The sequence below is a fragment of the Bactrocera latifrons genome, unplaced genomic scaffold, assembly GCF_001853355.1.
Source record: "Bactrocera latifrons isolate USDA-ARS-PBARC rearing strain unplaced genomic scaffold, ASM185335v1 scaffold_267, whole genome shotgun sequence".
Taxonomy (NCBI): Eukaryota; Metazoa; Arthropoda; class Insecta; order Diptera; family Tephritidae; genus Bactrocera; species Bactrocera latifrons.
This window is the reverse complement of record NW_017536263.1, coordinates 134,448-149,294: the sequence shown is the minus strand read 5'-3', so window position 1 is coordinate 149,294 and position 14,847 is coordinate 134,448. Positions and strand designations below refer to the sequence as shown.

The window sequence follows — 14,847 nt, the reverse complement described above, 5'->3', positions numbered from 1 at the left end:
ATTTTCAATGACGTCATGACCTTCACTGAATGCTTTGTGTCACTAAAATACTTGTGTTTGTGATAAATTAGATCCAAAATATTTCTGTAATATTTTCAACGATTGAGAGATCAAACCTGATACGCACATAAAAAAGGTTCTACCAATATAGAAAATAGTTTTATTTTAACGATTTGGTTTGCTCGAGCAATTTAAATGAAACAGTCCGAATCATATTTGATCAGATGGTAAGGATCCATGTTTACTCTGACGATATTTAATATACATATTATTATTAATGGATCAGGTATTTCACTCACAATAAACATCACAAATATGGTACATCTTATCCACTCGGAGTGATTTCCAGAAAAGGACGATTATTAATATTTTCGATAACAATACTATTACAAGCGGTTCCATTTTAAATATAACAAAGTCTACCTAGAATATGAATCATGCACATATATATATAGTAGACAAATCTACAAAAATAGTGACTAATTTTGAAAATAACATACTACATACTTATTTATTAACTGCCAAGTGATTTTTATGAATATGCGTTCCTCTGTTATTCTTCTTATTTAGACACTATCCTTATACTCTTGCAACATGCTTCAAAGTATAATAGGTTTGGTCAGCTAACGGTTGTACGCATCACCAAAAACTAAACGAAATATATATATTATATACATATATAAAAATTAGACAAGTTGAAATCTGAGTGACTGTGATCTGTCTGCCCGTACGTCCGTCCATGCAAAGCGTAACTTGAGAAAAAATTGAGATTTCTTGATGAAGCTTCATATGCACGTACCTATTACCAGGAAAATAGAAAGGGCCACCTGTGGAAAAAAACATTGAAAAAGTAGACGTGGTCGCGCGTCTAATAAGTTTAATGTATATACATATCTTCAAAACTGTGTGAAAATAGATGAAATCGGATTACAGCCACTTCTATGTACTTCCCATATAATACAATTTTAAATGTCATCTAATTCTTTCCTTTCAAATTTACAAAACAAGAAGAAATTAATATAACGGGATTAAACTTTGCACGAATAGTGCATTTGAGATGTGCCACCTTATGACCAAAAATTGTTCGAATCCAACAAAAATTGTTCCAGCTCATGAGTACTGAATATGTGGACCCCTGAGCCTATAGTTTACTTTTGATGTTGTTGTTGTTGTTGTAGCGGCAGAGTTCTGCCCAATTGACAGTCCTTGACCGAATAAATATTCGGGTTCGTTCCGGTTACGTAGACCCGACTGTCGTGGGAACGAACTTATGATCAAAAATATCGGTCAAAGTATGCGATATATATTATAACTGAAATTTTGATAGAATCCTTTACTGATAATATTATCTCTATGTATCAAAAATGGTTTGAATCGGGTCAATAATTTCCTTTATACCGCATATCCAATATGTGAATTATCTTAATAAATTTGAGAGGGTCTTTTTTCTTATAACGAAGCATATTTGAGCTTAGAATAAAGTTACTCCCCTGGCTTTAGGACTTGCAAGTTGCAAGAGTATGACATGTTCGATTATACCCGACTTAACACTTTTTTACTGGTTTTTATTTGATTTTCCAATAATTATAAACTGCACAAGTTTAGTAATTCAAACTACAAAACTATATACATATACATATATCTGAACAAGAACTCAACGACTCACCAGAATTGCTTGAAACTTCTTTAAATAATAAATATATTTAAATATTAATATATTAATATATACATACATATGTATGTACGTAAAATTGTATAGTCATAATAATGGCTAATACACCTGCATATGATAGACACGTACATATATACATATGTCTAAAGCTATTTACTCTTATACATATTTACTTATGAGTCTATCATCTACTGTGCAACTTACTTTTATGCATTTCACTAAGTGAAATATTTGTTAAAGCAACATTTCTTAGTAATACAATATATAATACATACATATACACTATTATACTTACGTACCACACAAACATACTATACATGCTTCATATAATTTAAAGATATTGTAAAAATGTTGTATTTTGAGGAGTGGACTTAGAACGTCCACTTCAAAAGTATGTATTTGCAATACACATACGAATGTATGTACTGTATGTTGAATTTGCCATATATTATTTACTCGTACATATGTATTAGTATAATTAATTGACTAACGAATAACCGTAATTATGCCGTAGTTGAATTAGGTGTGCGTTGCATGAGTGATTTAGTATTTTATCTAGCGTACCTATGTATATTCCGACAGCGGAGACTATACTCGGTCGCCACAGCACCATCGAGATACGTTCCATTCACTTGGGTGGAATGTTTCATGCCGAGGAGGAAATCCAAATGACGTCGACAATGCCGAATTTCATTGGCCAACTACAGGGATTTATTTTTAATGGACAGAGGTGCGTTAAATTTCAATTCTGTGGTGAGATACAAATATATGCTTCCCATTTGTACCGTTATTTCAGATATATTGATATTGTTAAAAATTTGGGTCCCGAGTTATCGGCACTGCCAAGCGCGACCTTCAAGTTGACAGCGCGTTTTGTGAACTCACCACCCGGTAATCCCTATCATGCTGCCACCTTCCGTTCGAAGCACTCTTATGTAGGTTTACCGATGCTGAAGGCGTACTCAAGCGTCTCGGTGGATTTCCGCTTCAAAACAGTCGAACCCAATGGTTTGTTACTTTATAACGGTGGACGACGTAATGATTTCATTGCCTTGGAGTTGGTTAACGGTCATATTCACTATACCTTTGATATTGGTGACGGGCCGATAACAATGCGCGACAAGTCGCGCATACACATGAATGACAATCGCTGGCATCAAGTAAGCATACGTCGACCGGGACCCAAAACACACACCCTCACCGTGGACGATTCATTCGAGATTGTTACCCTGACCGGCAACAGCATGCATTTGGAGCTTTCGGGCATACTCTATATTGGTGGCGTGTTTAAGGACATGTACGCGAAATTGCCGGCGTCCATTTCATCGCGTTCTGGTTTTGAGGGTTGCTTGGCTTCTTTGGATCTGGGTGATACATCACCAACATTGACTAGCGATGCGGTTGTGCCCAGCTCGCTGGTGGTGACTGGTTGTGAAGGTCCGACCAAATGCAGTCAGAACGCATGTGCCAATCGCGGCGTTTGCGTACAACAATGGAATGCCTACGTGTGTGAATGTGACATGACTTCGTACACCGGTCCGACGTGTTACGATGGTGAATAAAAGGGTTTTTTCTTAATTAATTGCAAAAAAAGTTACCAAATCTTTTTTTATACCATTTTACTTTTATTTTAGAATCAATCGCCTATGAGTTCGGCAATAACAAGGGCATCATTCAATATGCTTTTCCGGAAAACATGCAAGCAGATACCGAAGAAGACAATGTCGCTTTGGGCTTCATCACAACCAAATCCGATGCTGTGATATTGCGTATGGAGAGTGCGACCACACAGGACTATATGGAACTGGAAATAGTCGAAGGCAATATATTTATGGTGTATAATATTGGTACGCGCGATTTGCCGTTAGGTGAAATTGGCACCAAAGTGAACGACAACACCTATCATGTGGTGCGCTTTAGCCGTAAAGGTGGCAACGCCACACTCCAGCTCGATGACTATAATGTGCAAACACTGACACCACAAGGTAAACTAGGCAGATAAAATACATTCATTTGGGTTTTCATTTCTTTCTATATATATTTTTTATCAGGGCATCAATCGACTGTGTTTAATACCATGTCCAGCATTCAAGTGGGCGGAAAGTTTAGCCGTGGCGGTAGAACACGAATTGAACGTCCATTTGCTGGTGTTATTGCCGGTTTGTCGGTGAATAAGCTACGCATACTGGATTTGGCAGTTGAACGTGACCCACATATAACCATACGAGGAGATGTTCAATTGGTAACTGGAGTATTAGATAGAAATGATCTGCAAAGAATGCAGCAGGTTAGGGAATTTATTTTAAACAATCAAACTTGCAAACTCTTCAAATCTCAAGTATTCTCATCGTAAATAAGTCTTGCAAAAAAAAAAAAAAATATTTATATCAATCAGTCGATCTTTCTCTCTTGGTCATATGAATAAATAATTTATGAGCCATTGGGCGAACAAAACACTTCACAATCGCTAACACACACACACACACATTGCACAGATACAAGAAAAATTTTTTTAACATTACAACGAATGTGTGACTGAAAAGAACATTTTTGGATATGGTGCGTCCTAAAAATTAATAATATTCTTACAAATTAATGTTTTTACTTTTAAGATTTGCAATTTTTATATATGTACACATAATTTTTTAAAAGTAGTTAGTTTTTATGGGGACAAAGAAAATAGGAAAAAGATAAAATCAATTTGTATCAAAATCTAACTGCGTAACTATAGCACAATACCGGGAACCTGGGTTTGGTACTCAATACCGAGTAAGCCAAAATGCTTCCGATCAAATCGTTTATAACGGCCCTCTTAAGAATACTTTTTGCTCTCATGGTTTTGAATTTTAATACATTTAAAAAAAAATTTTATAACATAGTTATACTTACTCATATATAACAACCAGGTACTCTAGCAAAGCATTGATATTTTACCGAATTTTTATAAATGGTGTTTCACAATATTATTTTTTACTGAGTTTTTGTCGCACTCTCCAATTTTATATATCGTTACATAGTCTATATTGTCAGATACAAATATTTGGTAGTCGAAAAAGTTTTTTCGTATTTTGTCAGTAGATGTCGTTGCAGTCATATATCTCCAGTTCTATCAATCACATTGTGTTGGTGAGATCTTAAGCTTCATTTAAACAAAAGAAATTAAGTATTCGGGAAAGTTGAAAAAAGTTACAGCCATTCAAAAATGAGTGAGTATAATGAAGAAATTTGCTATATTTTGACATTCATATTTTTTTTACATATTTTGACATCACCAATGAAATTTGTGATGTTTACGGAGACAATGCTGTATCACTTCGTGTAGCACAACAATGGTTCGGTCGCTTCCGTTCTGGAAAAGACTTCTTCAACTATTTAATATATAGCGTTATAGACCTAGTTTTTATAAATGAACAATTTTATTATATAATGTGAACCAAAGGACTTCAAATAACGCTCACAATATCCATAACAAAACGGTATATTTACATATTTAAGTTTTTTATGTTGAAATACTAATTAAAGAAATGCTTCCTACAAATATATCAAAATGCGTACAAAAATGGCTCATAAATTATTATCATATACTATATTGTATATTTGTAAACTTTTCATACTAATTAATAACATTGTGGATTGTTTCGATGTAAAGTTTTATAATATTGCATTCGCATTCTTTAACCTAATATTATTTTATTTAAAGAGAATAGCAACCATGCCTATGATTAGTTAAATCACTATTAATACTTATGTACATGTACATTAGGGTGTCCATTATTTACCAAGATAAGTTTTTTTGCAGACTTTCCTTGAAGTTCCATTTTACACAAAAAAAACAAAAAAAAAAAAAAATGGTCCACCTTAAAAAAGCTCTTGTTTGCGTGTATTCATACAGTACACCATGTCGCATGAGCAACACAGAATTTATAATTCACTTGTAAGAATACTCGTAATGCTCGGTTTCACAGTCCATACGTAAGTTGTGCTTAAGATAAAACAGGAAAATAGTGTTTTACAGATTATACTTAAGTTATGCTTAAGTCTGAAAATGTCAGACTTAAGCAGTGCTTAAGTAACAGCTGATTTTTGTTTTGAGTTGTTTTGAATCTTCAGTTATTTGTCAAAAGAAGTAATAAAAAAATATTTTTTGAGAAAAAATTTGGAGTCATCCAGTTTCAATAGGTGCTTCGTCCATAACATTGCCATATATCATAATTAAATTTTATAAAAATTAAGCATTGACTGTGAAACGCTAACGACTACTCAGTCTGCAACAATGCTTAGCTACGATTTTATTTGGGCACAACTTAAGTATGGACTGTGAAACCGGGCATAAAGCGTATAACTTTTAAAGCATTGTTTTTATGGAAAAAATTAAAGAGCTATTTTTTGTATTGCGAACATTTTTGTATTAAAGTATAACTTCTCCAAAGTTCTATATTATACTTGCTTAATGCAAAAATTCTATGATATGTACATGGGAAAATAAAGAGCTTTCTTACATTGGATAATGTTTTACAAAAAAAAAAAACAAAAAAGTTTAAGGGCAAGTTTGCAAAACAAAAAAACAAACAAAAAAAAATTTATAAATAAAATAGTAAATATTGAACACCCTAATGCATACAAACATTCATACATAAATATTAATAATACGTGAGCCTGGGTTGGTATTCAATATGCTTATTTGATTATTTGCTACTTTTACTGCACTTACAACAATAAGAGAATTTTACACATTATACTCCCATTTATACATGTATATGTGTTTTTAAGACATTTTATTTTGTTGTTGTTTTTTCATAAAATTCTACTGATTTTTTTACCATTACAAAAACTCTTCTTTATTTTGATCCGATCTGAATAATGTCTTCGGAAATTCCTGGTCTGATACCGGCAGGGGGATTTGTCGATAAAGGACATGTGTAAAATTTATGAATGATGAATTTAATTTTAAAAAAGTTTTTGATAAAATGGTGGTTTCTAAATAAAATCGATTATAGACCAAAATTTCGGACATTAGTTGTTTATAGTAAAAAAATTTTAATAATTACTAAAAAATATATTTAAGAAGCGCGTGTGGAAATTTCAGACTAATCGGTTTATCCGTTTTCAAGTAATGCTGGGCACAGACTTTGAAAACACTATTTTGGGAAACACTTTTTGAAAGTTTGGCATACAAGTTATAAAAAAGTTAACTTTGGCAGTATATACATATGTATATAAAAGGACAAATAAAGACAAATTTGGCTATTTGATAGCTAATTGTTTAGGTTAAATTGCTGTAGACATTTTTTTATTTAAGGTGTTTATTTAATTACTTAACATACATACATATGTATAATATTTTGCGCTAAAGCACACTTTCATGTAATTTATATTGGAACCACACAGTTTTTATTCACTAATAATATTAAGCACTAACCAATTCGATCATATTTCAAAATCCTTTACATCTCTTCATGGTTTACATACAAATATCTACATATGCAAACATAACAGTATATTCTGCATGATACTCGTAATATTCATACCCGAATTCTACATATAAAATACTCCTTTACTACATATAAAATTGCATTGCTTGACTTAACATATAATACATACATACACACATTTAAACATACATCTTCATGCGCTGTAATGGATGTCATTAAAACTGAAGCATAAATTTGGATTTGCTGTCTATGAAAATGTTTTTTTTACATATTTCTGCATTTCATGACACCTACGAGCAGACCCCAGCAAGTGGCTATCCGGGCGCCATTGATGATCTGATCTTCTCGGGCGCAGGTTCTGGTTGTCGCGGTGACGATGAAGATGAGTGTACACCACCATTCGAATCGGGCAGCGGTGATGACTTGATTACGCCTGTGTATGTGCCCCCCACAAAACAAACAACAACAGCACAAGTTGCTAATACAGACAAAACTAACGGTACGGAACGTGCTTGTGACGATGAGGACTGCCTGCATGGATCTGGTGATTACGGCGAGACTACGGAGCAGTTCACTTCCACCAGCACAGCGAAAGGATCAGGTAAGTGCCAGTGTTTGTTGTATAAGTAAAGTAGTAGAGAATTTATTTAAAAGTTAAGTTGTCATTAGTTGGTAGTCAGTATGGTCATTTCATTGGCATATCACTCACAATAATTAAGCTGAGAAGGCAGTAGAAGGAAGACGCGAATCGAATTAATAGAAAATATAATGCGGGAAATTGAATATAGTATGCGAATATGTTTTTGAAATTATTTATATAAATATTTACCTATTGAAGTTTAGAGGAGGATTGGGATTCTAGTTAAGATCAAGTCATGGAGACAAATAGAGCAATCATATTCAAGAGACTCGGAGTTTCTTCTTGTTTTAGACTTAAGGCATTAGCCATTCCAAGATACAAGTCTATGAAATGGCGAATTCTACTTCAACAGTAATAAATTTAGAGATTTCATGAAGTTTTTATATCCTGGACAACCGTCACTAGTCCCTCAATGTTTGAGCTATTGATCTGCATACTTCTTTTTCTCACTAAGAATCTCTTCATACATATAAATTAACTGATCAAAATCAAGTTTTAGTATCGAAAACTTTTTTTACTTGAAAATATAACTTCAGGAAATTTGGCCTGGACTATTGTCCAAGGAAATGATATAATTTCCTAACAACTTGTTCAGTTCGAACTACTATATATACATATAGGCATTTAAATTGACTTTTAAAGATGTAGATAAAGAATTTTTGAAGGTTGTTTGTACCAAATTTCGTGGCTAGGAAGAACTAACACACCGTTGGTCGGTTACGTTTCGAGGTTTAGTTATTTATATAATTATCACATATGCTACATGAAATGCACTGTTGAAAGGTATATAATTTCACTGCAGCTGAAGTTAACAGGTTTTCTACGAGCGTTCAGAACTTGACAAACCGTATTACTCCTTTCAGTAGAGAGACTTTATCTCTCAAAAAAGAAATTAACCAGCTGTTTAGACCGGGTTTAAATGGGTTTAGAATTCCGCGAGGAACGCGAGTGACCCTTGTGCAACTTCGTTCTGGATATTGTAGCTGGTTAAACTCCTACCTATCCAGAATAGACCCAGACGTACCCAACGTATGTCCTGCACGCAACGAGTCTCCCCATGACACTGACCACCTCTTTACATGCCCAACCAAACCCACCCATCTAACACCCTTTTCCCTCTGGTCCGACCCCGTCGAAACAGCACGTTTCCTGGGCCTCCCGTTAGATGAGATCGACGACAACACAGATAGCTATCACCATCCCAACGGGAACTGATAATCGTTAAAACAACAAACAACAACAACCGGGTTTTAAGGACCAACTTATATATGCTTCTGATTTTAAAAGAATAAATTCGGCTAAATTCAAATATGAAATGTGTGTGTTTTCTATTTTCAAGATAAAAGAACGAATATCTAAGACCATAAAACTTTTAACTTTTAAACTTCAGTACGGTTATTAGATTATCTCGCCTCGCCATACTTACATATAAATATATGTGCATAAATATTGACTAGAAATAAAGGTATGCTACAAAACTCCTTCATTAATTATGAGCACCTTCTTTCCCCTACTTTACCAAGCATTTCTATAGCCTCCTATCCTAGTCTATATAAAATAGAAACTTTATATTGGAAATATTCTACGTAATCGACACATATTGATTTAAAAATATTTTGTACTAGACATACAAATAATATTTGCATGTTTGCCACAGATAGCTAGCTGATTATAGTACCGAGGAGAAATTTAGACTAGTCTAAGCTTAAGTTCAACATGCATATTAGACACTTGTGTGTATGTGCAAGTGTGTGTACATATGTAAATAGCATGGCTTTGGCCTGTCAGTTCATCAAGAGATAGATTTGCGTATCATTTGGTCGTAGCAAACATTATTATTTCATAATGTCAGACATACAAATCGCAACTCCAAGCATTCAAATTCGCTAAACCAGACAAAGAACCAAATAATTACCAAAAAAAAAAAATATATATATATATAACAATCAACAACATTTCAATCAACCAATCAATCAGCCATATTCGTACATTCACCACAACCACTGCCGTTCGCCCATGGAAGCTCGTTACTCGTTTCTTGTTAATCGCTGTTCCACAACTTGAAATCTTGATTTCATGATTCTGAGTTGGAATTATCTCTTTCAGAAAATGAACTCTTCATATTTCTGACTTTGATCGTGCAATGGATTTGCCACTTGCAAACAATGCAATCGTAGAATGAGTGGAATATGTGGCGAACGTGATCACAACAACAAGTTGTATTCGAACTAAACGAAAAGGCCAAATTGAAAAACAAACAAACAAAAAATGAAATATTAAAAATAAATAAAATGTTTAATAAAAGAATATCAGAAAGAATTCTATCAAAAAGTTCAGTTTACTCACAACACGACCATGCCCACCACGATCACGATCAACAACACTTGCAAAATTACAACAAAAGACAACATCACCATCATTTTGCTGGCCACTCACTACAACTAGTACGCGTTTACTGTTATGTAATTACGTTTTAACTACGGCAAAGTGTCAACGTCGTTTATGTCTAAATCTCTAGCGGCAGCTTTAAAATTGGTTCAACGTTAAAAATAAATAAACTCAACGGTGTATTGAAATGACGGCTAACTGTATATAGTAAATTCGTCGCATTTGTAAAATGTCAGATGAGCCACTTACTAATCATAAGTATGACCCATAAAAATTGTAATAATGAATTTAAATTTAACGGAACCATTCCGAACATAAATATGTGGAGGTGTATATGCAAATATAAGACAAGTAATGTAAGCGTTATATAGTTTGTATGTATATTTGTAGTTATGGGTTTGTAAGAGAGCGCGCAGGTGGGTCAAAGCATGCATGCAACATTACTTGTATGCATGTGTATGTAATTGCGTATGTACATATATGTATGTATAAGTATAAGTGACTTAGAAATGCACATGTTATTCTTTAAAACACATATCCCCTAATTAATTTACAAATTTATCAATCTCTACTACTATGTACCTAAGTATGTACACGTATGTCTAGTTATTATGTATCCATAGTTGATTCTTGCAGTTATGTGTGTATGTTTATGTGTAAGAAAATTATTTGTTTACGCACTTACTATAGTTACCGACATACTTACATATCTATTGTACATATGTTTATATGGACAAATGTTGTCCAGCTCTTATCAAATACTCATGTATTTGTAAATGTATGTCTACATAATTGTTGAACTGCTTTTTTTGGCAATTAAATAATAAGCGAAACAATAACAATAAATCATATTACGCTGAAATTTTTATTTGTATACTAGACAAATAAAAGTCTGTGGTATTTTAACATATTTTTATTCAAAAAAAAACTTAACATCAATGTGGAGTTCAAATAAGACATTCATCTGAACAACTGACACATAACCGGACCGGACTTACAGCGCTTACCGAGTTTATAACAGCGCGCCGGTCGTTTTTCCTTTTCGCTGTTTGGTACCAATTGGAGGTTCCAGTTCTGGCCAGGTCCCTCTCCACCAGGTCTTTCCAATGGAGTGGAGGTCTTCCTCTTCCTCTGCTTTCCCCGGGCGGCTACTTCGTCGAATACTTTAAGAGTCGAACCCGCAGAACCTTTGTGTCGTAAACTCATAACGTCGACTCATCAGTTGTTGTCATTGTCCATGCCTCTGCACCATATAGCAGAACGTGAATAATGAGTAGCTTATAGAGTTTGGTCTTTGTTCGTCCAGAGAGGACTTTACTTCTCAATAGCCTACTCAGTGCGAAGTAGTACCTGTTAGCAAGAGTTATTCTGTATTGCATTTTGAGAGTGGCATTGTTGTTGGTGTTAATACTGGTAAGAAGATAGACGAAATTATCTACGATTTCGAAGTTATGACTGTGACGTGGGAGCGTAGTTGCGAGTGCTACGACTATTTGTTTGATGACAGGAGATATTTCGTCTTGATCTCGTTCATCGCCAGATCCATTTGATTCACTTCCTTCCTGCTCGATTAAGCTCTGCAGCTCAAATTATTATTCCAGCAGTGAAACCTCATTTGGTATTGAACGGTTCGGAGAGGTTCTCCCCGATCGTGTGGGAGATTTTGGTATTGCTCAACGTCAGTTAACACAGCCGTATTAGTTATGCAGGGATACCAAATTTAGAAATAGCGGCATAAAGGCAGCTCCTTTTCTTGCTGTCAAAAGCAGTTCTGCAATCGACGATCGGGTGGTGTGTGTCGATTCGCTACTCACGTGACTTTTCCAAGATTTGGCGCATGGTGAATATCTGGTCAGTTGCTGATTTTGCAGGCCAAAAGCCACACTGATAAGGTCCAATCAGTTTGTTGACGGTGGAATTTAATCTTGAGGAGGCTTATACCATGGTAGTTGGCGCAGATTGTGTGGTATCCCTTTTTGTGGATTGGACAGAGCATAACTATATTCCAATCGTCGAGCAAGCTTTCCTCCGACCATATTCTACAAAGGAGCTGGTATATACTCCTTATCAGTTCTTCGCGGCCGTATTTGAATAGCTCGGCCTGCAAACCATCGGCTCCACCGCTTTGTTGTTCTTCAGACGGGTAATTGCTATTCCAAGTTCATAGTTAGGTAATGGAACAACTGCTCCATCGTCATCGAATGGGGAATCTCTTGGTATTATGATTTCCCTGCCAATCAGAAAATAAGAAGGTGATCCCTCCATCAGTTACTAGATCATCTCTCCATTTCATGCATGTAGGGTCTACGTTTATAAGCATTATTTTTGCATAAAATTCAGGTCTCTGGTACAAGTATAGCAAGACTCGTTTCCTACCCGAGATGTATTGAGGCGATCGATATGGGATGCTGGCATCCTCACCTATTTCTTCTATTGCCAACATGATGATATTCAAGCAAAGTTTCTTTAACTTCACTGACCTTCACTGAATGCTATGTGCGGGTTAAATATTTGTGTTCGTGTTAAAGTATAGTATACTCCCAGTTATTTTCAATTGGAAACACAAAATTCCAAGCAAACTCGTTGCTAAATTTTTTTCCTAGGTAACTAGGCATAGATGGATAACTTAAGGACTTCTGGTGAAGCATCCATGATATATGAAAAGGTGTTTATCAATATTGCCAGTAAGTAGAAAACTTCATTGAAGGTTTGCTACCGGTTTTAGGGACAGGAATAATTAAAGATTTCTTACTATGGAGGAAAAATACAAACTTTGAAATTAAAAACAGCTAGGATTCCAGAATTGCGCATGGGTCCAACAAATATAAAAGTATAGAACATTTGCAATAATTTGGGGGTTATACTATTACATCTTCTATATATTGTTTATAAGGTGATTGTTCAATTAAATATTCACCTCATTACAGAACCGAATCATGAAATCATATCGTCAACAACAGATGGCGTTAACCGCCGACTTGATACGTCCAGCACAACCACAGAACAGCAGCGTTCAACTACTACTCTATCCAGCAGTGTGATGACACGAACCGAGAGTCAAACTTATGCGCCACGAGAAACTACCGTACCTTATAGCGCCACTACGAGCATTGTCACGCAGCAACGGCAGACATCAACACCCACTTCGATCTACACGACCTCCACGCAACGCGCATTCACATCAACACTGACAACAACTACCAGCCAAGCAACACCACCACCTGAAATCCATTCCACAGCGACGGAACATCAAACCACACCATATGACATAATACAGGTGTTCAGTGGTGGTGAAGGTGGCGAACGACATCATGGCGACGAAGATGAAAAATCAAATATGATCTTTAATGGTGAGCATACATCACTGCCGGAGGAACGACCACCACCGCACATACCGTCACCACATGAAACACCGCCATACTTTCAAATGCCACCACAACAACCGCCCACATACGGCAATAACTACCGCTCCAAGGGTAAGGGTGGTCGCGTCAACTCCATCGAAGAGGAGCGCACCGCTATGATAATCGGTATTGTCGCTGGCATACTGATAGCTGTAATACTGGTGATATTGTTGGTCTTGTGGCTGAAATCGACCGGTGATCGCAACTATAAAACGGAAGGAGAGAAAGCCGCTGCCTATGGACATAATCCCAATGCGGCATTGTTGGGCAACAGCAGTACCAACGGTTCCTACCATCAGCAGCGCCACCACGGGACACACCATCAGAGCAATGGCCATAATGCTAGCGGTGGTGGTGGAGGTTCCGGCACTGGTGGCAGCGGTAGTGGCAGCATGCTTGGCGCAGCTGGTGTCAATAGTGGTGGCGTAGTCGGCTATGGTTGCATAAGTTCTGGCATAGCCAGTACCGGCGCCGATGGTCGTCCACAAATGGCTGGGCTAGTGCAGCCTAAGCCGAAGAAACGAGATTCCAAGGATGTCAAGGAATGGTATGTGTAAATTGTTTTTGTTTGAATGAGGTCTGGGGCGATAGAGATTGTTAAACTCTTGGATTAACAGCGATGAGGTGTTGAGAAACGGAGTGGTTAAGTATTTTAATATTTAATTCAAATTAGCAATAATAAATTAACTAAATTTATGGAATGCATATTTAGTCAAAGGCACACAAACACCAAAATGCAAACAGACACATACACACACAAATACACTTAATGAAATACGAAAAGGTTCAGAAAAAAGTTCAGAGATACTCACGATGAGCGTGTATTTAGCAAAAATAACAGTTATACGACACACGAATCAATGCATTTGCATACATAACGGTTATTATTATGAACGACAAAATAACGAAAACTCAATAAGAAATTATGGTATAAAAGCTAGCAAAAGCAATGGAAAAAACTAACAACAACAAACAAACAGCCAACCAAAATAAAACAAAAACAACATCAAATATTTGTGACAGTTTAAAATATATAATATACTAACACTTAATTATTCTAATATTAATAATAACAAGTTGAACAATAAAATAACAAAACAAAAAAATAAAACTCATATTTATGTATGTATGTATATGTAATGTACAAAAAAAGCAAAACGAAAGAGATAATAATCATGAGGTGCATCAGCGGCAGTTTCAGCAGTGGAAGAATAGGATTGACCACTTTATCTCAAAGGATTTTAACACAAAAAAAAAAAAAACACACATTTTTACTGCAGAAATTGTCAAAAGGTCATCAGCATTGTACCT

At 35.5% G+C, this 14,847-nt stretch overlaps 1 protein-coding gene across 3 annotated transcripts in view; it reads left to right on the top strand.

Moving 5' to 3' along the window:
- LOC108969840 (neurexin-1) overlaps nucleotides 1-14,511 on the top strand; it is a 31,894-nt gene extending 17,383 nt beyond the window's left edge. For 2 of the 3 annotated variants that reach the window (XM_018934814.1, XM_018934813.1), the window contains exons 15-20: nucleotides 2,255-2,402; nucleotides 2,469-3,226; nucleotides 3,307-3,657; nucleotides 3,724-3,959; nucleotides 7,405-7,705; nucleotides 13,060-14,511. In XM_018934814.1, coding sequence (XP_018790359.1) covers nucleotides 2,255-2,402; nucleotides 2,469-3,226; nucleotides 3,307-3,657; nucleotides 3,724-3,959; nucleotides 7,405-7,705; nucleotides 13,060-14,093 — 2,828 coding nt within the window. In that variant the 3' untranslated portion in view covers nucleotides 14,094-14,511. Of the gene's footprint in view, nucleotides 1-2,254; nucleotides 2,403-2,468; nucleotides 3,227-3,306; nucleotides 3,658-3,723; nucleotides 3,960-7,404; nucleotides 7,706-9,850; nucleotides 10,984-13,059 lie in introns of those variants that run through there. The other variant, XM_018934815.1, reaches the window with a different exon arrangement.
- Nucleotides 14,512-14,847: the final 336 nt, after the last annotated feature.